This window comes from Babylonia areolata, chromosome 14 (assembly GCF_041734735.1).
Source record: "Babylonia areolata isolate BAREFJ2019XMU chromosome 14, ASM4173473v1, whole genome shotgun sequence".
Classification (NCBI taxonomy): domain Eukaryota; kingdom Metazoa; phylum Mollusca; class Gastropoda; order Neogastropoda; family Buccinidae; genus Babylonia; species Babylonia areolata.
Window position 1 is genome coordinate 25,670,376 of NC_134889.1, and position 27,112 is coordinate 25,697,487.

Sequence of the window (27,112 nt, forward strand, 5' to 3'; positions counted from 1 at the left end):
GACGGAAATTTCCATCCCCAAAATGAAAAGTGGCTGCACTGTCTTGACTTCTGACTCTTCAGGCCTCATTTCCGTTTCGTTGGACTTTGCCTTGTGTGTTGGATTCTGCCTTTTTTATGATGATGACTTCCAGGTAATCAGAATCAGAGTAACTTTTTATTATCTCTGTAGGAGAAATCGACTGTGTGGTGAAGTCTGTGATACACATGCAGATTACAAGCAAAAAAAAAAGGGGGGGGGGTAAAGTTTGGCATACGACATATCTTACAAGATCACCCTCAACAGAGTTATAGCAAAAGCAAGTCTGATAACAACATCACCTTTCCATTGTTTAAAACACACACACACACACACACACACACACACACACACACACATGCACACACACACACACACACACATTTATTTATATTTACATTGTTGTAGGTTAATACTTGTTGATATGCATATACATATTCTCCTTCCCATGACACCTCATTCAATACACACCACAATCTCTTTAGACCTTTTTCTTATAATATACTTTTCCTCTGATACATAACATGAATACTTTTTTTACACTAATATTCACATGCATTCCCTTTCCTTTATCCACTTCTTGACTCCTTTCCGTCTAAAAACACTTATAGTGAATAGACGTTAAACTGAAGATAAAACACACACACCTGCCTGCATCCTCCCCCCCCACACCCCTGCCCCCCACCCCTCAACACCCCCCCCCACACACACACCCCCACGAATGCACCCTTTTTTTTGTATATATATATATATATATACACACTGGCATGAGTGATCTCAGCAGTGCTTGGTTTGCTTAGCGTTAAGGTTTCTCTTGCTCTAAGGCATCAGCATAAACAGACCTAAGGCATTCTGCCCTGCATCAAAAAGAGCTGCCCTGGCGTCAAAATTTATCTCATGAAAAATGGTTTCCACATTCCCTACATACAATGCGTGTGTATGTGTGAATGTGTGTCTTCATGTTTTACATTTATATGCTTATTTATCATCATCGTTGTCTTATTTATTTAATTATTTATTATTATTATTATTATTATTATTTTCATTACTACTACCTTTTTTTTTATATCATAATTATTATTTATTTATTTATTCATTTATTTATGTAAGCTTATCTATATATATATATATTTTTTTTTTTTTTCTCAAGGCCTGACTAAGCGCGTTGGGTTACGCTGCTGGTCAGGCATCTGCTTGGCAGATGTGGTGTAGCGTATATGGATTTGTCCGAACGCAGTGACGCCTCCTTGAGCTACTGAAACTGAAACTGAAACTACATACGCACAAACCGAAAAGAAGGGGAACTAACTACAGTATATTTCCGGATGTCTCAACACGTAATTTCAAGGGAAAACAGCACATTTTCTTCAGGGCTTTTATCGGCATAAATAAAGACAGCAGGGAAGTCTATGAAGGCTGTAAACTCTCCTGGGTTGAATGGGTTAAGAAAATTCCTCCTAATTCTAAGCAAACTTAGCCCTGCAGAGATTGCTTATACAACCCAGACCTGAACCCAAATGTTCAGGAGGATTCTCTCTCTCCCTCTTTCTGTCTCTCTCCCTCTGTCTCTCTCTCTCTCCCTCTCTGTCTCTCTCCTCCTCTCTCTCTCCCTCTCTCTCTGTCTCTCTCCCTCTGTCTCTCTCCCTCTCTGTCTCTCTCCTCCTCTCTCTCTCCCTCTCTCTCTGTCTCTCTCCCTCTGTCTGTCTCTCTCTGTGTCTCTCTCCTCTCTCCCCCTCTCTATCCCCCTCTCTCTCTTTTCCTTCCTCACCCCCTTCTCTGTCTCCTCCACTTCCTCTTTCCTCCTGTCTTTCTCTCTATCTCTCTCATCTCTCTACCCCTCTCTCTGTCCCTCTGTCTCTGTCTCTCTCCTCTCTACCCCTCTCTCTGTCTCTCTCTCTCTCTCTCAATCTCTCTCCCTCTGTCTCTCTCTCTCTCTCTCCCCTCTCTCTCTCTCAATCTCTCTCCCTCTGTCTCTCTCTCTCTCTCTCCCTCTCTCTCTCTGTCTCTCTCCCTCTGTCTCTCTTTCTCCCTCTGTCTCTCTCTCTCTCCCCCCCCCCCCCCTCTCTCTCTGTCTCTCTCCCTCTGTCTCTCTCTCTCTCTCTCTCTCTCTCTCTCTCTGTCTCTCTCACTTCCTTTCCCCTCCTGTCTTTCTCTCTGACAAAGATGACTGCTTTGGTTCCTGGTAGCTTTTTGAACAAACGCGAAAACTTTTAACTCTCTCCATACGAATGGCGAAAGAGACGACGTTAACAGCGTTTCACCCCAATTACCATCATCAAAATATTGCAAGCGGAAGGCTCTTATACTGAAGACGTGAATGTTGACAAAGAATACCACAATTCTGACGACGGAAGCTAAAAGTTGGGTCATTCAGACACCCACTGGACATCCGAGGGGTCTGTGTAGAGGAGAAGAGAGGACTGGCCATACTGAGTGAGTTAAGTTGCATTTTTACAAAGCTATTTACACGTTTGTTCCTTTCTTGCTTGTGTATGTATGTGTGTGTGTGCATATTATGGTATATGTACTCTTTTTTTTTTCCTTTGTTCATTCATTTACTGCTCCAGGTTACAGGAAAAGAAATGATATAATACAGGTGCTTGTAGACATGCAACGTGTGTGTGGTTTTTTGTTGTTGTTTTTTATATAATCACCTGTGTGCGTGTGCGTGCGTGCGTGCGTGCGTGCATACATGCATGCGTGCGTGTGTGCATGTGTGTGTGAGTGTGTGTGTGTATGTGTGTGTGTGCATGTGTGTGTGTGTGTGTGCGCATGTGTGCGTGTGATGTGTGTGTGTGTGTGTGTGTGTGTGTTTTGATTGATCGATATGGATATTTACATAGTGCCTATCCTTGGTCGGAGACCAAGCTCTAAGCGCTTTGCAAACACGGGGTCCTTTTATACAACAGGCTGTCTACCTGGGCAGAGCCGACTTACAGCTGCTGTTGGGCGCTCATCGTTCGTTTCCTGTGTCATTCAATCAGGTTTCAGGCATGCACACATACGCACTCAGACAAACATGTAACACTGTGTGGTGTGTGTGTTTTGTGTGTGCATGCAATTTCTCTCTCTCTCTCTCTCTCTCTCTCTCTCTCCTGTGCATGCAATCTCTCTCTCTGTCTCTCTCTCTCTCTCCTGTGCATGCAATCTCTCTCTCTGTCTCTCTCTCTCTCTCCTGTGCACGCAATCTCTCTCTCTCCCTCTCTCTCTCTCCTGTGCATGCAATATCTCTCTCTGTCTCTCTCTCCTGTGCATGCAATCTCTCTCTGTCTCTGTCTCTCTCTGTGTCTCTCTCTCTCTCCTGTGCATGCAGTCTCTCTCTGTGTCTCTCTCTCTCTGTCTCTCTCTCCCTCTCTCTGTGCCTGTCTCTCTCTGTTTCTGTCTCTGTCTCTCTCTTTCCACCTCCCCCCTTTTCTTTTTCTAGGTATAAATACTCCATTCAAAAAAGATTTCATCTTTCTCCTAATCCAGTTTTAGTTCACCAATACTCAAAACGTTCATTTTGGGATGGGTTTTTTTTTTTTCATTATTGTCTATGTATCTCTCTCTCTCTCCCTCTCTCTCCACACACACACACACACACACACACACACACACACATATCTATCTATCTATCTATATCAATATCACTTACAGTGAAAAGACATTAAACTAAAGAACGAACACACACACACACACACACACACAAATACACACAAACACACACACACACACAACAAACACAAATACACACAACACACACACACACACACACACACACACACACACACACACACAACACACACAACAAACACACAACACACACACACACACACACACACCAAACACAAGCACACAGCCCACACCACACCACACCTCCTCCTACTACTGCTACTACCGACCCACCTTTCTTCCCCGCCAGTTTGGTGTTGATGAAGTCAAAGACATCAGAAGAGGCCGCCGCTGCCATGGATGCCTTCCTGCCTTCTGTGTATCTCTCTCTCTCTCTCTCTCTCTCTTCACACACACACACACACACACACACAGCCCACACCACACCACACCACACCACACCACACCTCCTCCTACTACTGCTACCGACCCACCTTTCTTCCCCGCCAGTTTGGTGTTGATGAAGTCAAAGACGTCAGAAGAGGCCGCCGCCTTCCTGACCCCCCCTCCTGCCCCCTCCTCCTCCTCCTTTTGCTTCCTCTCCATCCTCCTCTTCCTCTTCTCCAGCTTCGTCATGGCGTTGAAGAGGTCCTGGTTACCGGCCATCTCTTTCAGCTCCATGATGCGGTCCAGCGATTTACCTGTTGGCCACGCAGAGAGGTGGACAGGAGGAAAATACACAATGCAGAACACACAATACTTTATCGTTCTCAAATAAGAGATATTCTTTTTTTTTCTTCTTCTTCTTCTTCTTCTGCGTTCGTGGGCTGCAACTCCCACGTTCACTCGTATATACGCGAGTGGGCTTTTACGTGTATGACCATTTTTTACCCCGCCATGTAGGCAGCCATACTCTGCTTTCAGGGGGTAAGAGATATTCATGTGGTGCTGTATTTTACGTAAACACTGCACGGATAATCACAGTCACTCAATGTAAAAACATACATGGACATCAAAGGCTGAAATGCTAAAGTTGATGTGGATCTTTTGTGACAACGACCACAATCATACGCATGTAATGATTACATACTTTCACAGTCATTCATCGTAAAATACATAAGGAAGATAAAAATGCATAGATACAAAGTTGATGCTAATCAATCTCATACTGGCTCCACTGGCTCCCTGTCTCACACCGAATAAAGTACAAGATCAGCACTCTATGCTAAAACTGTATTCACAAATCAGCCCCTTCCTATCTCTGTGGCTGCCTTCACCTCTACACTCCATCTCGCTCACTACGATCAGCTTCGGATCCACTCCACTTACGCATACCCAGATTCAAGATTCAAACTCTCGACTGTTGGCCGCCGTTCTTTTTCTGTCTCTGGACCTTGCAATTGGAATGAACTTCCTCTTTCGCTTCGTCAAGTCTCCACACTCAGCTCTTTCAAGTCTGGCCTTAAAACCCACCTCTTCCCAAAATAGCCTCCCTTCCCTGCCTCTTCCTTGTCTTTAGTTTCTCCAGTTTTAGAGTTATGCGTGCGTGACAATGACTGGTGTGAAAGCGCTTAGATTTGTCTATGCACAGGATTCAGCGCTATATAAGTACCATTATTATTATTATTATTATTATCATACAATAATCACAAATCAACCAGTGCGATAAGCACAGAAAGAAACAGATGAGAATATCATACTATAGTTAAAACAACAACGTATATGATTAAAACCAGTTAGGAGTTGTGCTGTGTTGTGGTGTGTTGTGGTGTGTTGTGGTGTGGTGTGGTGTGGTGTGGTGTGGTGTGTTGTGGTGCAGTGCGGTGCGGTGCTGTACTGTGTTGTGTTGTGTTGTGTGGTGCGGTGTGGTGTGGTGTGCTGTGCTGTGGTGCGGTGCTGTACTGTGTTGTGTTGTGTTGTGTGGTGCGGTGTGGTGTGCTGTGGTGCGGTGTGGTGCGGTGCTGTACTGTGTTGTGTTGTGTGGTGCGGTGTGGTGTGCTGTGGTGCGGTGTGGTGTGGTGCTGTACTGTGTTGTGTTGTGTTGTGTGGTGCGGTGTGGTGTGCTGTGGTGCGGTGCTGTACTGTGTTGTGTTGTGTGGTGTGGTGTCGTGTGGTGTGGTGCTGTACTGTGTTGTGTTGTGTGGTGCGGTGTTGTGTGGTGTGGTGCCTTGTGCTGTGATACATTGTGCTGCGCTGCGCTGTGTTGTGTTGTGTTGTGCTGTGTTGGTGTGCTGTGGTGTGCTGTGGTGTGCTGTGTTGTGTTGTGTTGGTGTGTTGTGGTGTGCTGTGTTGGTGTGCTGTGGTGTGCTGTGGTGTGTTGTGTTGTGTTGTGTTGGTGTGTTGTGGTGTGCTGTGTTGGTGTGCTGTGGTGTGCTGTGGTGTGTTGTGTTGTGTTGTGTTGGTGTGCTGTGGTGTGCTGTGGTGTGCTGTGTTGTGTTGTGTTGGTGTGCTGTGGTGTGCTGTGGTGTGCTGTGTTGTGTTGTGTTGGTGTGCTGTGTTGGTGTGCTGTGGTGTGTTGTGTTGTGTTGTGTTGTGCTGTGTTGGTGTGCTGTGGTGTGCTGTGGTGTGTTGTGTTGTGTTGTGTTGGTGTGCTGTGGTGTGCTGTGGTGTGCTGTGTTGTGTTGTGTTGGTGTGCTGTGGTGTGCTGTGGTGTGCTGTGTTGTGTTGTGTTGGTGTGCTGTGTTGGTGTGCTGTGGTGTGTTGTGTTGTGTTGTGTTGTGTTGTGTTGGTGTGCTGTGGTGTGCTGTGGTGTGCTGTGTTGTGTTGTGTTGGTGTGTTGTGGTGTGCTGTGTTGGTGTGCTGTGGTGTGCTGTGTTGTGTTGTGTTGCTGTGTTGTGGTGTGCTGTGTTGGTGTGCTGTGGTGTGCTGTGTTGTGTTGTGTTGGTGTGTTGTGGTGTGCTGTGTTGGTGTGCTGTGGTGTGTTGTGTTGGTGTGTTGTGGTGTGCTGTGGTGTGTTGTGTTGTGTTGTGTTGGTGTGTTGTGGTGTGCTGTGGTGTGCTGTGTTGTGTTGTGTTGGTGTGCTGTGGTGTGCTGTGTTGTGTTGTGTTGGTGTGCTGTGGTGTGCTGTGTTGGTGTGCTGTGGTGTGCTGTGTTGTGTTGTGTTGGTGTGCTGTGGTGTGCTGTGTTGTGTTGTGTTGGTGTGTTGTGGTGTGCTGTGGTGTGCTGTGGTGTGCTGTGTTGTGTTGTGTTGGTGTGTTGTGGTGTGCTGTGGTGTGCTGTGTTGTGTTGTGTTGGTGTGTTGTGGTGTGCTGTGGTGTGCTGTGTTGTGTTGTGTTGGTGTGTTGTGGTGTGCTGTGGTGTGCTGTGTTGTGTTGTGTTGGTGTGTTGTGGTGTGCTGTGTTGGTGTGTTGTGTTGTGCTGTGCTGTGTTGTGTTGTGTTGTGCTGTACTGTGTTGGTGTGCTGTGGTGTGCTGTGCTGTGTTGTGTTGCATCAAGTCATGTTGTGTTGTGCTGTGTCATATCATGTCATAAAAATAACAATTTAAAAAACACCAAAAAAAAACACCATAAAGAATATATTCTGACAGGACAATGTTGCAAACTTAAAAGTTTCATTCAGCAAGCATGAACACAAATTCCTCAATTTTTGTTCTAAACTTTCATAATACTGCATGGCACATGTCACGTGTGTGTTCGTTCTGCACACATTTCAACATGTATCTCAATCCACTTACAAAGCAGAACAACACTCTTCAGATGCTATTTCAAATGAGCCAGTTAGCTCTCAAATGAATCAGTGCAACACAGTGGCTAAGAAGAACATTCGGGATGCCATTTCACACAAAGCGGAAAAAGTCAAGGTCACCTTGTGGCAGGAGCATGATGGGAACAGGCTCGGCCTTGCCCTGACCTCGGACCCCCAGCCCCTGGCCCGGAACGTAGCCCATCTTGCCCATCAGCTTGGAGCCGATGCCCTGCGGAAACATCAATCCTTTCATTAACACAGTGTATCCACGTATGTACGATAGTCGTGTCCAACTAAATAACACAGTGTATCTACGTATGTACGATAGTTAAGTCCAACTAAATAACACAGGGCATCTATGTATGTGTGATAGTCATGTCCAACTAAATAATACAGTGTATCTACATATGTACAATAGTCATATCCAACTAAATAACACAGTGTATCTACATATGTACAATAGTCATGTCCAACTAAATAACACAGGGCATCTACGTATGTGCGATAGTCAAGTCCAACTAAATAACACAGGCCATCGACGTATGTGCAATAGTCATGTCCAACTAAATAACACATGTCATCTATGTATGTGCGATAGTCATGTCCAACTAAATAATACAGTGTATCTACATATGTACAATAGTCAAGTCCAACTAAATAACACAGGACATCTATGTATGTGCGATAGTCATGTCCAACTAAATAACACAGTGTATCTATGTATGTACAATAGTCAAGTCCAACTTAATAACACAGGGCATCTATGTATGTGCGATAGTCATGTCCAACTAAATAACACAGGGCATCTATGTATGTGCGATAGTCATGTCCAACTAAATAACACAGGGCATCTACGTATGTGCGATAGTCAAGTCCAACTAAATAACACAGGACATCTATGTATGTGCGATAGTCAAGTCCAACTAAATAACACAGTGTATCTACGTATGTGCGATAGTCATGTCCAACTAAATAACACAGTGCATCTACGTATGTACAATAGTCAAGTCCAACTAAATAACACAGGGCATCTACGTATGTGCGATAGTCATGTCCAACTAAATAACACAGGGCATCTACGAATGTGCAATAGTCAAGTCAAACTAAATAACAGTGCATCTACGTATGTACAATAGTCAAGTCCAACTAAATAACACAGGGCATCTATGTATGTGCGATAGTCATGTCCAACTAAATAACACAGTGTATCTATGTATGTGCGATAGTCAAGTCCAACTAAATAACACAGTGTATCTACGTATGTGCGATAGTCATGTCCAACTAAATAACACAGGGCATCTATGTATGTACAATAGTCAAGTCCAACTTAATAACACAGGGCATCTATGTATGTGCGATAGTCATGTCCAACTAAATAACACAGTGTATCTATGTATGTGCGATAGTCATGTCCAACTAAATAACACAGGGCATCTATGTATGTGCGACAGTCATGTCCAACTAAATAACACAGGCCATCGACGTATGTGCAATAGTCAAGTCCAACTAAATAACACAGTGTATCTACGTATGTACAATAGTCAAGTCCAACTAAATAACACAGTGCATCTATGTATGTGCGATAGTCATGTCCAACTAAATAACACAGTGCATCTACGTATGTGCGATAGTCAAGTCCAACTAAATAACACTGTATCTACATATGTACAATAGTCAAGTCCAACTTAATAACACAGGGCATCTACATATGTGCGATAGTCAAGTCCAACTAAATAACACAGTGTATCTACATATGTACAATAGTCAAGTCCAACTAAATAACACAGGGCATCTATGTATGTGCGATAGTCATGTCCAACTAAATAACACAGTGTATCTACATATGTACAATAGTCAAGTCCAACATCATGATGCTGTGACTTGATTCAGTAGTAGGTAGGTCTGTCCCTAGACTTCTCACAAATAAATAAAAGGACATTCTGATACGCCCAATCTAATGAAACAAAAGCCCTGGGCGTTTACAATGAAAAACACAATAACGTATGCATACTAAAAACGCATGAATACACCCATGTGCACAAATCCTCCCACTCCAGCTGCAACCCACAAACCCACACCCACTCCACACAAGATGTAGACACACACACACACACACACACACACACACACATGCGCTCAAGCACATTCTGGCAGTTTAAGGCATATGAACACGTGTACGTTTAAAATAGTATAAAAAAAAAAAACAGTAGAAAAATGAGAAAAAAAAAACCAAAAAACTTGGCTAAAACATAAAAGTGAAGACCACAAGTTATTTACTGATTTGAACGGCTGGAAATAAATGAGTTTTCAAAGAGGTTTTGAAAGAAGGGCAAGAAACAGCAGGACGGACAGGAAACGGGAGTGAGTTCCATGCGGAGGAAGCCTGGAAAGAGAAAGCGCATTTTCCATGTGATCTGGTTCTGTAGGACTGAATTTGTAAGAGACGGTCATCACCTGATGACCAGAGCCGGCGACATGGAGTCAATGCCAAGTCAATACCTTATGTTGAAATATAATAAGGGACTGGGCTCACAGGAAGGGTAGGTTTTGTATCTGTATTTGTATTTCTTTTTATCACAACAGATTTCTCTGTGTGAAATTCGGGCTGCTCTCCCCAGGGACAGTGCGTCGCTACACTACAGCGCCACCCTTTTTTTTTCTTTTTTCTTTTTTTTGTATTTTTTCCTGCGTGCAGTTTTATTTGTTTTTCCTATGGAAGTGGATTTTTCTACAGAATTTTGCCAGGAACAACCCTTTTGTTGCCGTGGGTTCTTTTACGTGCGCTAAGTGCATGCTGCACACGGGACTTCAGTTTATCATCTCATCCGAATGACTAGCGTCCAGACCACCATCACTCAAGGTCTAGTGGAGGGGCAGAAAATAACTGGCGACTGTGGGATTCGAACCAGCGCACTTGGATTCTCCCGCCTCCTAGGCAGACGCGTTACCACTCGGCCAACACCCTCCACGCTTTAAATAATCTTGTCCCTGTGTGTTAATTTGCGTTGTTGTTTTTATTATTATCATTTTATTATTATTATTATTACTACTACCTTTTTTTATATTAAAATTATTATTTATTTATTTATTTATGTAAGCTTATCTATTATTTATTCACCTTTTTTTTTTCTTTTTTCTTTTTTTTTCTTTCTCAAGGCCTGACTAAGCACGTTGGGTTACGCTGCTGGTCAGGCATCTGCTTGGCAGATGGGGTGTAGCGTATATGGATTTGTCCGAACGCAGTGACGCCTCCTTGAGCTACTGAAACTGAAACTGAAACTGTTGACACAGGACAGACAACCTGACATGTGTAGTTCCCCCCCACCACCCCCACCCCCCCCCCCCCACACACACACACACACACACACACCAACGTTTCCCCCAGGTCCTACCCGCGTGTGGCTTTCCCATTCACCCAGGGCCACAGTCGTCTGAGGAGGTTTCCACAGGAACACAGGTAACTCTTCCTCTTCCTCCTCCTCCTCCTCCTCAGAATCCCCCATGGCTGCTCTCCCTTGCCCTGTGGCTGTGCTGGCCTCTGGGTGTGCTTCTTCTTCGTTGTCGCTGTCTGAAGAGGTATTATCCTCTGCTTGATGAACTGCTGAAACGATATCAGAAACACACGCTCAAGTGTCCGATATCAATCTTAATGTTAATGTACTGATTTTATTGGCGTGACATATGTTATGTGCATGCATACGTTGTATGGGTGTGTGTGAGTGTGTGTGTGAATGAGTGTGTGTGTGTGTGTGTGTGTGTGTGTGTGTGTGTGTGTGCATTTTACTTATATATAGGATTTATTCCCTTGATGTTTTTATTTATGTATTGTTGTACAATACCTTATGGTCTTAACGTGTGTGTGTGTGTGTGTGTGTGTGTGCGTGCGTGCGTGCGTGCGTGCGTGCGCGCATGTCATTTTTAGTAATCTATACCCTTTTTTGTTGGAAGTTTTCATTTGTTAATATTGTTGTGCAATACCCTATTGTCTTAACATAAGTATGTGTGTGTGTGTGTGTGGGTGTGTGGGGGGGGGGGGGGTTAGTATATCGTCAGCTATTGGGAATTCTTATTTGACTAGTTTTAATCTCTTCGTATGTTGCGCATGATGATTTTATGCCAGTGTTTACAACGAGCCTGTGATTGCACAACTTAATTTCCATGTGGATTAATAAAGTGTTTTTGATTGATTGACTGATTGATTGCTTGACCTTCTCACATCAGGACTCTTTGTGTAAAAAGAAATGACATTTTTTCCCCTTGGGGGTGGAGGGAAAGCTGGGCAAATAAATGAATAACTGTGTAAAAATTATATCATGAAGGGAGAGCCACTGTTCACTTTTGATATTCTATTTTCATAGCTGCAGCTTACACACTGCAACATTCTTATATCTGACGATTTATGGAACCCGTCATTACTGATTTGTGTGTTCTTACCCAATCAATGTTCCTTCCCCTAAAACATCTCAGCCTGCTTCTGGAAACCAGAAGCTTCTCTGACAAATTATGACACCAACATCCATGACAACCACAACAACAATAATTTACTTGACAAAGTAAACTAAAACCGTGACGACAACAACAATAATTTATCTGACAAAGTAAACCATTACAACAACAACAATAATTTCCTTGACAAAGCGTCTCAAGGCTTGATCAATGCACTGGGTTAATAAGGCCCAACACTGAGCTTATATCACAGATTGACATAAGTTTACATTTGGGCCAACAGCAAAGCGAGAGCTGTATTATCAATGGTTTCTCCAGTCAATGGGAAACCATTTACAGCTCAAGTCTTTTTGTGAAGGACTATGACTCTCAAACTAGGAGGCAAAATTGCACTGGCTCTTAGCGCTGCAGCCTTGTGGGCTAGTTGGCCTTTGGGAACCATCCCGACGCCGACTGTCCTAAAACCCTCTTGGCTGAGAGAGTGGGGATGTAACTTGGGCAAGACACTCTCCACTATAATCAAATTCTAGCCCAAATAGTCGGAACAGCAGTTGCCTCCTCTGCTGTTCTGATGGTCATAGTCGGACACGGCTGACTATCATAAGGGTTAATGCGAAGATTAAGCATCTGCCTTTCCAAATGAAATCTTCTTTGTTTTTTTTTTAACAGCATGTATGTATAGATCAGTCCGCGAGCCTTAAGGCCAGACACGGTAGTACAAAAACGTATGAAATAAACTTGAAGTTTATGGCTTTCTGTGACATGGTATGCAAAGATATTGAACTAAACATGTCTAAAAAGGTCATTTTGTGCATGGAAACGAATCCAAAATGGCCGACAAACAAAAAAATTAAAAGCTTAAAACTTTGGTACCTTTACAGATATGTTATTTCTGTTTGTTTTATTTGATTTATTTGTATTTGTTCTTTATTATAGTGCAGTGGTATTTTGGAATTTGAATAAATACATTTATTATTATTTTTTTGTTGAAATGATGATTCCTTGACATCATTTTTTTAAAATGAGTGTATATTCATTCTTTTACTAGTACTATACAAACCACTGCACTATAATAAAGATGAATACATAAAGAAAGAAAGTACTAAGTTTGAACATGCTATCTTTTAAAGTTTTTGAGCATTAGCATTTTGAAAAATGGTATTACGAGGACAAAACACAAAACTGAGAAAACAGGAAAAGAAAGAGATGTGCTTGGTACTCACAAGAAATCACACATGTTGATGCTGTTTAAAGCTTTATTTAAGTGAATACAGTACCCAGGTGAAACGGACTATAAAGATTAGATGTTGAAGAAGCAAATTATGCGGAAAAAACGAAAATCACAAAAAAATCATGATTTTGGTCCAAATTTCACTACCGTGTCTGGCCTGAACGCCTCCTTGAGTCAGGGAAACTGGGAGCGGGAACTGCACAACTCACCAGAGGGCACCACCTGTGCCATGTCCACGTCCAGATCCTCCCCGTAGTCGTCGAAGTGGACGCTGACCACGTCGCCCATCACCTCCGTGACGGTGGCCGGGTACCAGATGCCGTCCCCGTACTGTGCTAGACATTTGGTGTCCACCTTGATGGTGCTGAAACAGAGAGGAAGGAAGGAGGGAGGGAGGGAGGTGGCACCATGAATGACGGGCGCAATAGCCGAGTGGTTAAAGCGTTGGACTTTCAACCTGGAGGTTCCTGGGTTCGAATCTCAGTAACGGCGCCTGGTGGGTAAAGGGTGGAGATTTTTTCCGATCTCCTAGGTCAACATATGTGCAGACCTGCTCGTACCTAAACCCAAGCAGACGATCAAAGACGCACGCTAAAGATCCTGTAATCCCTGTCAGCGTATGGAAACAAGAATATACCCAGCATGCACATCCCTGAAAACAGAGTATGGCTGCCTACACAGCAGGGTAAAAACGGTCATACATGTAAAAGCCTAACTGTGTACATATGAGTGAACGTGGGAGTGGCAGCCCATGAGCAAAGAAGAAGGCACCAGGGTTAACCCATTCAATCCCAGGGAGTTTTATAATAATAATAATAATAATGGTATTTATACAGCGCTGAATCTTGTGCAGAGACAAATCAAAGCACTTTCACACCAGTCATTCACACACATGCATAACTCTAGAACTGTAGAAACTAAAGACAAGGAAGAGGCAGGCAAGGGAGGCTATTTTGGGAAGAGGTGGGTTTTAAGGCCAGACTTGAAAGAGCTGAATGTGGAGACTTGACGAAGCGAAAGAGGAAGTTCATTCAGAGAAAGAACGGCGGCCAACAGTGCAGTGTTTGAATCTGGGTGTGCAAAAACAGAGTGGATCCGAAGCCGATTGTAGTGAGCGAGATGGAGTGTAGAGGTGAAGGCAGCCGCAGAGATAGGAAGGGGCAGTTTTGTGAATACATCTATAACACAGAGTGCTGATCTTGTACTTTATTTGGTGTGAGACAGGGAGCCAGTGGAGATGTTGCAAAAGAGGAGTGATGTGCTCAGATCTTTTCTTTCTGAGGACGAGTCGGGCAGCAGAGTTTATGGCACCAGCAGATTCCCCTGCAACACTGATTCGATAAAAGAAACGAAGAAAATAAACTGAATTCAACTGGGGTTTTTTCTTCTTCAAATTTTGACACTTGGGAAGACAGCTGGTAATTATGTAGAAGAAAGTTCCCTTTACTTGCTTTCTATGCATATTCTCTGATCCCAATCTGATATCTTACTTTTCCTACTGATGGCACTGTTCCCTCCACTATATTTTGTATTTTGTATTTCTTTTTATCACAACAGATTTCTCTGTGTGAAATTCGGGCTGCTCTCCCCAGGGAGAGCGTGTCGCTATACTACAGCGCCACCCATTTTTTTTGTATATTTCCTGCGTGCAGTTTTATTTGTTTTTCCTACTGACGTGGATTTTTCTACAGAATTTTGCCAGGAACAACCCTTTTGTTGCCATGGGTTCTTTTACGTGCGCTAAGTGCGTGCTGCACACGGGACCTCAGTTTATCGTCTCATCCGAATGACTAGCGTCCAGACCACCACTCAAGGTCTAGTGGAGGGGGAGAAAATATCGGCGGCTGAGCCGTGATTCGAACCAGCGCGCTCAGATTCTCTCGCTTCCTAGGCGGACGCGTTACCTCTAGGCCACCACCCCATTGTAATCAATATACTCAAAACCTGCCAACACCAAAGATATGTCAGGTGATATCTTGCTCTCATTGTGTGTGGAAAAAAAAAGGATAATGAAATGCTCAACAATAGCAAAAACCACACAAACGTGTAAACAAAGTAAATTAAAAGGAAGGAGAAAAAAAAATGCAAAGGAAAATACAAGTCCCATACCTGTGATCGGCTTCCACAAATTCTCTCAGCTTTTTCAGTTCCACTGTTTGGCCGTGTGAGAATCTACACACACACACACACACACACACACACACACACACACACACACACACACAGAGGCATGCTCACACACACACACACACACACATACACACACACACACATGCACACGCAAGCACTTTAATGTATAATGGAAGAAAGTCTGATTTCATTTACTAATACTTTTCCACAACAAAAACATTGCAATCTGAACATTATTTCTCCACAAATACGCACACACACACACACATACACACACACATGTAACACACAAACACATCACACACACACACACACGTATGTGTGTATGCACATGTATACACAAACACATAACACATGCACAATTGTGACACACATACACAGGCATGCATGCACATGCTCACACACACACAAGAATGCATGAAGGCACACACACACACACACACACACACAAACACACACACACACATACATGTACACACACACATAACACACACTTATGCATGCACGCAACACACACGCACAGTCCTGCGCATACACATACACACAAACGCACATGTAGGTTGATTTAAACATAGTAAAAAAAAAATTTAAACAAAATTACTGCACTTAGAAAACAGAACAACAAATCAAATCAAATCACTGCAACAACAACAACAACAAAAAAATAAAAAATAAATAAATACAAAGGCAGTAATGTACAAACGTTAATTTCAGAACAACAATCTATTTTTTGGGAAAAAAAAAAAATACACCACCCACACAATCACCCAATAAGAAAACAACTAGTCAGTCACTAAATACATATCCATCTCTCACTTGCACTCTATTATTTATTCACCTTTTTTTTTTCTTTTTTTTTTTTTTTTTCCCCTCAAGGCCTGACTAAGCGCATTGGCTTACGCTGCTGGTCAGGCATCTGCTTGGCAGATGTGGTGTCGCGTATATGGATTTGTCTGAACGCAGTGACGCCTCCTTGAGCTACTGATACTGAAACTGAAACTGAAACTCACTTGCACTTCTCATCACTGAAGCGACAGTGACCGTCCAGGAAGAACCTGCAAGGCTGCATGGCCGTGTGGGTGGGGGTGGTGAACATGACCTTCACCTGCTCACAAACACACAACACTCACCCAGATCAGCATGCATGCATCTCTCCCTCTCTTTGTGTATGTGCGTGTGTGTGTGTGTGTGTGTGTGTGTGTGTGTGTGTGTGTGTGTGTGTGTATCTAAGTATACAAAGAGATAGACAGACAGACAGATAAATCTACATCTGTCCATATCTATATATGAGAGAGAGAGGTGGAGAGACACGTATGTGAGTATGTGTGTGCGTTAGAATATTTTTTGAGATAATGATATTAATGAAATTTGGTAAAATGATTTGTTAAATATGTTCTTTTTAAATCATACCTTCCCTCAAATCAGAATTTCCTTGTGTTGCTCAGTTAATATTTTATTCAAATGGTTGCGAAAATGTCAGTACAACAAACAGTTAATCTGACAATAAATGGTTTCAGTCAGTCAGTGTGTGTGTGTGTGTGTGTGTGTGTGTGTGTGTGCGTGCGTGCGTGCATGCGTGTGTGCGCGCGCGCGCCTAGAGTTGACTTAATCAAGATTTTGCGCCTTTTAAATATTATTATTATTAGTAGTAATATTTTTATGTATTAATCTTTTTTTTTCTTTCTTATATATATATATATATATATATATATATATAAAGAAATCAATAATAAACAAAATTTAAAAATAATAAAATATATATATAAATATATATTTTATTATTATTGATTTCTTTTTGTTTATTATTTTTTGTTTCATTTATTTTATTTTATCTTATCTTATTTTATTTTATTTATCTTTTTTATTTTTTATTTTCTATTTCTTTTTTTTTTCTTTTTTCTCAAGGCCTGACTAAGCGCGTTGGGTTACGCTGCTGGTCAGGCATCTGCTTGGCAGTGACACCTCCTTGAGCTACTGATACTGATACTGATACTCTCTCTCTACATATATCTATCTATCTATCTATCTGTCTGTCTATCTGTCTGTCTTTCTATATATATGACATAGATTTACATATTGATCTATACATAATGTCTCCACAGACCCCCGATAACAAAACGACAATAGCAAAATATATCCAACTCTCACCTGCACTTGTAATCACTGAAGCCGCAGTGACCGTCCAGAAAGAACGACGAAAGAACGACGAAAGAAAGAAAGAAAGTGATGACATAGATGAGTGTAGTCTGTGACCAAGCATGCCGGGTAGCAGCAAAAATTCAGATTTAAAAAAAAAATTTTTTTTATTGTTTAACAAAATAGGTGTTGGTTTTCAACTTTGTTTTATTTATTTCAAATATATATATATATATATATATATATATATATATATATATATATATGTGTGTGTGTGTGTGTGTGTATCTGTGTGTGTGTGTGTATATATATGTATGTATGTATATCTAAGTATACATAAAGATAGACAGATAGATAAATTTACATCTGTCCATATCTATATCCATATATCTATATGTGTGTGTGTGTGTGAGAGAGTATCTGTGTGTGTATATATATATGTATATATGTATATCTAAGTATACATAGAGATAGACAGATAGATAGATAAATCTACATCTGTCCATATCTATATCCATATATCTATATGTGTGTGTGCATGTGTGTGTGTGTGTGTGTGTGTTTATTATGTGCACCTTAATACATGCTGCTGTGTTTTAAATTCTGATGTTTCTTCTTTTTTTTTATTTTTTTTTTTTATACATTTTTACAACTGGAGAATACATCTTACAATCCAAAGCACGCCTCAAAGACAACAAAAATATGTCCATTCTTTTTTCAAATCCTTCTCTCTCTCCCTCTCTCTCTCTCCCTCCCTCTCTCTCTCCTTCTCTCCCTCTCTTTTTCTTCTTGTGCCTCTCTTAATCTGTTTGTGCATAACTGATCACCAGTAGCTGAATCCGAATGCCGGACAAACCGAACCCCCATGCGCTGTAACCACTCACCAGAACGTGATCTGTCTGCGCGTCCCGAACAGCGGACATGACCAGCGCGTTGTGGTAGTCCAGCTTGCCCCAGTCGTGGGAGAAGGGGGCGCAGCACTTCATCCCAACCAGGTTAGACAACTCCTCGTCCACCTCCATCCTCCCCTTGAACGCTCCCCCTTTCCGGGTCTCGCTGTCAGAGGACGAGTCGTCCGAGTCTCCGGCGTCGCTGTCGGAGCTGTGGACACGGTTCTCCGCAGAACATGAGGGGAGAGAACTCTCATGTGGGGTGTGAGGAGGAGCTGTGAGGTTGAGGTTGTCCCCTCCTGACGATGCTGCTGAAGATGGCGGTGGTTGCGTCACGGCGTTCAATGGCTCGTCACCGTCTGCGAGGTCGTCTTGCAGGGCCGCCTGAAATGTTGTGCACAGAGAGACAGATGGAAAATGGTTACATCGCTGTGAGGAGGAAGGTGGCCGAGTGGTTAAGACGCTCGTCAGCCAATACAGCGCCTGTGAAGGCCTGGGTTCAAATCCCACTCTTGCCCTTTCTCCCCAAGTCTGACCGGAAAATCGAACACAGCGTCTAGTCGTTCGGATTGAGACGATAAAACCCCCCAGGTCCCATGCGAGCAGCACGTACTTTACGCACTGAAAAAGATCCCATGGCAGCAAGAGTGTTGACCTCTGGCAAAATTCTGTAGAAGAAATCCACTCTGATAGGTACACAAATATATATATAAGCATGCACTCAAGGCCTGACGAAGCACGTTGGGTTATGCTGCTGGTCAGGCATCTGCCTGGCAGATGTGCAGCATATAAGCTATATGCATTTGTCTGAACACAATGACGCCTCCTTTGAAAGTTGAAATTTATGATGACAGTCTCAAAAGTAACTAAATCAATAGGGTGTCAGGCATGTCTGGGTGAATAAAAAATCAGTACATGGTTAAGTTACACAGCTGCTACTGATATTACTGTTTAGGTAATATATCTCCCCTCCACTCAAGCATACATCAACTATATATGTACATTATACATGTATCACTGTATGCATATATATACATTCCATTCACACACACAATTTGTCTCTGTCTTTTTCACACACACACACACACACACACACACACACACACACAACACACACACACACACACAACACACACACACACACACACACACACACACACACACACACACACACACACACACACACACACACACACACACAACACACACACACACAAACACATCAAGACAGTACAAAGAATAAGAAATAAGAGCAGCAGTGCTCACCTGAAACAAAGCGTATTCATCATCCAGGGAGGGTGCGGATGCCGCAGCAGAAGAAGGAGCGGAGGACTGGGAGGTGCCAGGTGCTTTCCCTGACTCGGCATCCTCCAGGGTCTTCAGCAGGTTGCTCTTCTTCAGGGACAGGAGGCTGCCTGGACATGCCACATGCAGAACCCACAACAACTCTCAGTGACAGCCGCTGCAGGGCGTTGTATGTGTGTGTGTGTGTGTGTGTGTACTCGACTCAAGCAAGTATGTTTGCAGTGTGTACATATATACATGTATCATACATGTCCTCTGTATGTCACCTGTATAAATATGTAAAATAAATTTCCATGACATGCTATCAGACTTCCATCTCTTTACTTCTGTATGTGTGTGTGTAGTGTGTGTGTGTGTGTCTGTGTGTGTGTGTGTCTGTGTGTGTGTGTGTGTGTGTTCATTTACTCACATACTATACTGGGCTAGAAAACACACACATAAACTGAAATGAGACAATGTGCTCCTATCCTTTTTATACGTTTACATGAATAAAATACCTGAGGGGGTGGGGGGGGTGGGGGGGAATGTGATATCGTTTACCTTCTGTCAAACCAATCAGCTCTTTGAGATCAGACACCAGGCTTTTCAGTTCCTCTGTTTCCCCGAGGACCACCATTTGCTGCTCCACATGGCTCAGCTGTACCACACACACACACACACACACACACACACACACACACATCTATATAGATATATAGATAGATAGATCAGACAGACAGATCAGACAGACAGTTTAAACAATCATGTTCTTTCACAATCAGAAAATGTCGGTTCCAGTTTCAAGGCATGAAAAGCAAGTAAGTCCATCATCAGGGCACTTAACAATCAGGGACGACAACTGCATGGTACCCAGAGAGCAGCAGAGTATCCTGGTGAGACTCTGCACCTGTCACAACAAACTGAACAGTTACATTACCCCCCAAAATGGAGTATGGTTGCCTACATGGTGGGGGTAAAAATGGTCATACACGTTAAAGCCCACCCGTGTACATGCGAGTGAACGTGGGAGTTGCAGCCCACGAACGCAGAAGAAGAAGAAGAAGAACAGTTACATGCACTGAAGACTGAAGCTGGTGCCATCTCCCCACCTGCCCCTATGGACAGGAAGAGCAGACAGCCGAGCTCAAGCACATCTTCCTAAACTGCCCCCCTGTTCTTCTTCTTCTTCTTCTTCTTCTGCGTTCGTGGGCTGCAACTCCCACGTTCACTCGTATGCACACGAGTGGGCTTTTACGTGTATGACCGTTTTTACCCCGCCATGTAGGCAGCCATACTCCGTTTTCGGGGGTGTGCATGCTGGGTATGTTCTTGTTTCCATAACCCACCGAACGCTGACATGGATTACAGGATCTTTAACGTGCGTATTTGATCTTCTCCTTGCATATACACACGAAGGGGGTTCAGGCACTGGCAGGTCTGCACATATGTTGACCTGGGAGATCGTAAAAATCTCCACCCTTTACCCACCAGGCGCCGTCACCGTGATTCGAACCCAGGACCCTCAGATTAACAGTCCAACGCTTTAACCACTCGGCTATTGCGTCCATCGCCCCCCTGTTCAAACAGGCAAAGACAAGATGTGTGACCTGTCGACACACCACTCATAACAAAACTAGTATATGGCAACATCGAGGAGCTGGAGAAAATGTCATTCATAGATCGTCAGAAATGGACTGATGGTGTGTAGCTGTGAACGCCAAGAAGAAGTGAAAGCAAGCAGACTGAACAACATATGCTACAATACATCTGGTTTAGTTTTAGAATAGAAAGGGGGGAAAAAAAAGGGAGTGCGGGGACAAGCAGATGCCTAGTCTATGTACAAATTCATCATGCTGAAAAACATTAACCTAAAATACAATAAAATATGTATGAAAAGCGAGACGATGAGAAGAACAACAACAAGAACAGGAAGAACAAGAAGGAGGTGGTGAAGAAGTTTTATATTTCAGTGAAATTCAATTTCCCCCTTCCCTCAACAAACAAGTTATTTCCATTCAGCTGACATTGTGAAAGTGTCTAGTTTCTAGTTCCATTCTCATCCCATCTTGATATTGTCTACAACATTCTCTCTCATTTTAGTTCATTACCTCCCCCTCTCTCTCTCTCTCTCTCACACACACACACACACACACACACACACACATTCACACACACACACACACAATGTATATGCTCCAGTTTACAACGACAAAAATGACATATCTATATAAATAAAAGTTCAAACTAACCTCTTTACTGAAGCTGATATGCTCATCAGTAAAGGGCTGTCACCTCTGTTGTGAGATAAGACTGATCACTCTCACAGGTCAGGGTGTCCATGACCATTGGGCATTGGATTTTTTCCCCTTTTTGGGTTGCAGAACTTTTGATAAGCAAAACACGATTGATAAACTGCACAAAAAGTACTGTTTTCTTTTCATTAGGATTCAGCAGTCAAGGGGTTAAATTAAAAAAAGGATAGGGATGGGGTGGGGTACCTTTAATCTGAAATTGTTATACTTAGTGTGTGTGTGTGTGTGTGTGTGTGTGGATGTATCTGTGTGTGTGTGTGTGTGTGCCCATGAGTGCGTTGATGTGTGTGTATATATATATATATATATGTGTGTGTGTGTGTGTGTGTGTGTGTGTGTGTGTGTGTGCGTGCGCGCGCGCGCACACACACATGCAGGTACGTGTGTGTGTGGACGTATCTGTGTGTGCGTGTGCCGGGTGTGCGTTGATGCATATATATATATATATATATATATATATATATATATATGTGTGTGTGTGTGTGTGTGTGTGTGTGTGTGTGTGTGTTAATTTATAAGCAAGCTGACCTTAGTCGTTTTGGTATGTACGTTCAGTGGTTGGGGAGGAGAGAGAGAGAGAATGGTGTTCTACAGGAATATAAACGGAACAAAGAGCCCGTGTGTAGTGAAGAGAGGAAAAGATGAGAGAGGGCTGGAGGGAGGGGTGTCCTAACGGGCCAGTCCCTCCAAACAGTATATAATATCTGTCTTCACGATATTCATCATGATTCGGCGGCTGTTATAATTTGCCTCTTTCTTTTCCCTCGGCAACAACTTCACCCATCTCAGCCTCTCCTTGTCAAGTTACCTGAGCCCTGTATAGATCAAGGGACTGCTGGATAGTATCCTCATCCATGCCTGCTCCTGAGTGTAGTGTGAGTCAGTTTGAGTCGACGCTTACAAATGCAAAAAAAACAAGACTGCAGGATTCATAAAGACCGAAAGTCGTAGGGCGCTGCCATGTTTTGTAAAACTAAAAGCCGTGCTTCGATTTGAAGCGAAAGTTTCGTGTTTGACTAGAGTATTCTCCCTTGTAATCTCTCTCTCTCTCTCTCTCTGTAACAGATATTTAAGTTCATGGAAACAAAGACACACAAGGCAAACAGAAAAAAAGCTAAATCAAGACATTGACACTAGTGAGATATTAGCGTCCATGATCAAGATGATACTGCAGATCTGTTTTCGTGCTGACGAAAAGACAGACGTTCCTGGCAACCACATCAGTCTGGTCAGGCATCTTCTTGGCAGATGTGGTGTAGCGTATATGGATGTGTCCGAACGCAGCGACACCTCCTTGAGCTACTGAAACTGAAACTGAAACATCAGTCTAAATCTTACGCATTGTTTAGCCTATATGCTTTTTGGTCGTTTTCAAAGGCGTGTTTCTTCGATTTAACATTTTTCTCTCGAAAATCAAATACATTATGTACATCACACACACACACACATATCGATGATCGATCAACTGTGAGGAGATGATGAGGCTGGATGGGTGTTCTTGGGCAATCGTGTATTATTATTATTATTATTATTATTATTATTACTGATTAGTAGTAGCACTAATATCTTAAATGAATTATTCGATCTTATTCAGTTTTTAGCACGAGTGACAGCACCGTAAAAAAAGAAATGACGAAAAAGGATTTGATACAGATGCGTGTACTGACACAGATTACTCAGTGATCAGCATATATGATTATTAGAATTTTATCAGCTGTTTTCTGTTTATTACTTTGAATTAAGAATTGTACCGTATATAGGATGTCGATCCTTTTAAGTCAGACTGCAGCCGAAGCCAAGGACCGTGTTGTTGGTGTGGTTATAACTTCACTGACAATAAAAACTGATGCTCTGATAGCTTCTACAGTTTTGTGTCTGTTCATACACAAAACAATGAAAATATGTGTGTAATGGCGCAAAGTCAAGACTGTCAAAAACAATTAATTTTGTACCTTCTCTCTCTCTCTCTCTGTTTTTGTTGTTGTTGCTGTTGTTGTTGTGGTGGTGGTGGTTAGTTGTTGTTGTTGTTGTTTTAAGGGGAAAATACTTCCTCGGGTGTTTCGTGTACCGAACCTTCATATTTTACCTGCAGTGATTGCTTACAGGTCGTGTGGGTGTTCCATTGTCAAGGGAGAGAAGAGAGAAACAGATACCCACGTGTTTTACCCGCCAATTTTAATCTCCCTTAGCTATGTGTGTACACACGATCGCGAGTGTGTGTGTGTGTGTGTGTGAGACAGACAGACAGACAGAGATGAAAGAGTTAAGAGAGGTCAGACTGAAGCAGATAGGAAGGAGTGGATAGAGTTGAGAGAGGTCAGACTGAAGCAGATAGGGAGGAGTGGATAGAGTTAAGAGAGGTCAGACTGAAGCAGATAGGGGGGAGTGGATAGAGTTAAGAGAGGTCAGACTGAAGCAGATAGGAGGGAGTGGATAGAGTTAAGAGAGGTCAGACTGAAGCAGATAGGGAGGAGTGGATAGAGTTAAGAGAGGTCAGACTGAAGCAGATAGGGAGGAGTGGATAGAGTTGAGAGAGGTCAGACTGAAGCAGATAGGAAGGAGTGGATAGAGTTGAGAGAGGTCAGACTGAAGCAGATAGGGAGGAGTGGATAGAGTTAAGAGAGGTCAGACTGAAGCAGATAGGGAGGAGTGGATAGAGTTAAGAGGTCAGACTGAAGCAGATAGGAGGGAGTGGATAGAGTTAAGAAAGGTCAGACTGAAGCAGATAGAGAGGAGTGGATAGAGTTAAGAGAGGTCAGACTGAAGCAGGTAGAGAGGAGTGGATAGAGTTAAGAGAGGTCAGACTGAAGCAGATAGAGAGGAGTGGATAGAGTTAAGAGAGGTCAGACTGAAGCAGATAGGCAGGAGTGGATAGAGTTGAGAGAGGTCAGACTGAAGCAGATAGAGAGGAGTGGATAGAGTTAAGAGAGGTCAGACTGAAGCAGGTAGAGAGGAGCAGATAGAGTTAAGAAAGGTCAGACTGAAGCAGATAGGAGTGGATAGAGTTAAGAGGTCAGACTGAAGCAGATAGGAGTGGATAGAGTTGAGAGAGGTCAGACTGAAGCAGATAGGGAGGGGTGGATAGATCATGATAAATATATATACAAGACAGGAAAAGAAGAGAATGTGTGTGTGAAGATTGCTTATTAAAGTTTCAAAAGGTATTCATCTTCAAGTCAATACAATTTAGAATTTATTGTACTGGTGAAGCTTATTTTCCTCTTTCTTATTTTTGTCTGTATCTCTCTCCAGCGCACACACACACACACACACACACCACACACACACACACACACCACACACACACACACACACACACACACTGCTGCCATGCATCCATGTATTAAAAAAAATCAGAAAATGAACTTGGTGAGAAAAGTCTTTATTCATTCAGCAGCTCTGAAAAGCCCTATACGTTAACATTCTGCTTTATGTTCTTTTGTAACTTGACATGAAAAAAACAACAACAAGAATATACAATTCTTTTGCATCAAAGCTGAGTCTAATCTTTTGATTAATGGAAATACGACAATCATCAGATGATGCAAAACAATGTTCAGAACAAAACTAAAGTCTATTTTCAAAAGTACAAAGCTTGCATTCAATATTCTCAAAGGCAAAATGTTTGTCATGAAATGAAGACATTGAAAGTTAACATTAACATTCAGGATTCATAAAATGAATGTACTTGTAAATAAGCTTCACATGAAATAATTAAAAAAAAAACACAAACAAACAACCGAACTGCACATATACACATTCACACACAAATATACACACACATACACATATACTCACAACCAAAAAAAGACCACTGTAGACAGATTACGCACATTATATAAAAAAAATTTTCAGGCTATAACGACTAATGAAGTTGCATAATTATTATGACTGAAAGCATTTAACTTTTCTTCTTCTTTTTTTTTTTTTTTTTTTTTAACAATAACCGGTTATTGATAAATAGTTTTGAAAATGAACACACACACACACACACACACACACACACACACACACACTCTCTCTCTCTCAAAATTTGAATCATCAATAGATCTAGAGATTCTTTCATTTCAAAACAGAAAAGCAAGCTGTAGCTCCTAGGATGAAGCTGGTACTACAGGCACCATGAAATAATCATATATAATTTCCACACATGGCTGTGAATGAACAAGGCCAAGGGCTTCACATTACTGGCAGAAAACTTCTATCAATCACAAGACCAACATGATCAAATGAGAGTACTGAGCCTCTGTGGGGATTTTCCAGGGGGTTAGTTAGAAAAGAAAATTATTAGTTCCCTTGAGAATGAACACATATTCTTGACTGTACAAGACTTTATTGGACAATCAAAAAGATTCAAGCCTTAAAAGATTCACAATGAAATATTCTCTGCAGTTATAGTGAACAGTTATTTTGACGAATGGCCCCGGTTTCACTCTGTAATCTCTCTCTCTCTCTCCCTCCCCCATTACATTACTCCTTAGGTGATGTTCACTTTCCAGTGTGTTATTATTGTTGCTGCTATGTTAGTATTAGTATTATCATTAATACTTTCATTGTTGTTGTTGTCAGTGGGAGTTGCGGTATTAGTAGTTTGGTGGGTGTTTTTTGGGGTTTTTTTTGTTGTTGTTGTTTTTCTTGTTTAGTTTAGTTTTGTCTTGCACTTCAACCTTCTTTTCATTGTCAAATAATGTGTGTATTTTCGCCATTGCGTTTGTGTATTGCTTGTTACATATGAACGAGCACGATATAAGCTCATGCTTGTTGTTGCTCAAGTCTTCTTAATTGAACACTGTATTGCACCTTGTTTCTTGATATTAAAAGTGTTTAAACCAAAAGAAAATTAAATCAGAAGTCCCATAGCCTTTTGAAACCATAGGTAGGGCCAGTGATTTCATATCCACTGTGTCTCTAGCGCAGGGCATAAGAAGAAGTCGGGGCCAAATGCTCTTGCTCTGCCGCAGTGACATATACCCTGGCAACAAAGTCAGGTGTAAACATTCGCACCTGGGTGAAGTGAGGAAAATGAGAGCAAAGTGCCTTTCCCCAAGGCCACAGCACCATGCCAAAACAGGGCCTCAAACCTTGAACACTGGTGAACGCAGGGACTGAAGTCCAACACCGACGGGCGTAATAGCCGAGTGGTTAAAGCGTTGGACTGTCAATCTGACGGTCCCGGGTTCGAATCACGGTGACGGCGCCTGGTGGGTAAAGGGTGGAGATTTTTACGATCTCCCAGGTCAACATATGTGCAGACCTGCTTAGTGCCTGAACCCCCTTCGTGTGTATATGCAAGCAGAAGATCAAATACGCACGTTAAAGATCCTGTAATCCATGTCAGCGTTCAGTGGGTTATGGAAACAAGAACATACCCAGCATGTACACCCCCGAA

At 42.4% G+C, this 27,112-nt stretch overlaps 1 protein-coding gene across 1 annotated transcript in view; it reads right to left on the minus strand.

Annotated features, from left to right (window-relative positions):
- Positions 1–22,675, minus strand: part of LOC143289657 (zinc finger CCCH-type with G patch domain-containing protein-like) — a 153,198-nt gene extending 130,523 nt beyond the window's left edge. The window contains exons 1-10 of the mRNA XM_076598706.1: positions 22,532–22,675; positions 19,973–20,069; positions 19,394–19,542; positions 18,122–18,511; positions 16,112–16,206; positions 15,081–15,143; positions 13,181–13,335; positions 10,687–10,895; positions 7,415–7,523; positions 4,104–4,310 (exon numbers count right to left, since the gene is read on the minus strand). Coding sequence (XP_076454821.1) covers positions 4,104–4,310; positions 7,415–7,523; positions 10,687–10,895; positions 13,181–13,335; positions 15,081–15,143; positions 16,112–16,206; positions 18,122–18,511; positions 19,394–19,542; positions 19,973–20,069; positions 22,532–22,579 — 1,522 coding nt within the window. The 5' untranslated portion in view covers positions 22,580–22,675. The remainder of the gene's footprint in view (positions 1–4,103; positions 4,311–7,414; positions 7,524–10,686; positions 10,896–13,180; positions 13,336–15,080; positions 15,144–16,111; positions 16,207–18,121; positions 18,512–19,393; positions 19,543–19,972; positions 20,070–22,531) is intronic.
- Positions 22,676–27,112: the final 4,437 nt, after the last annotated feature.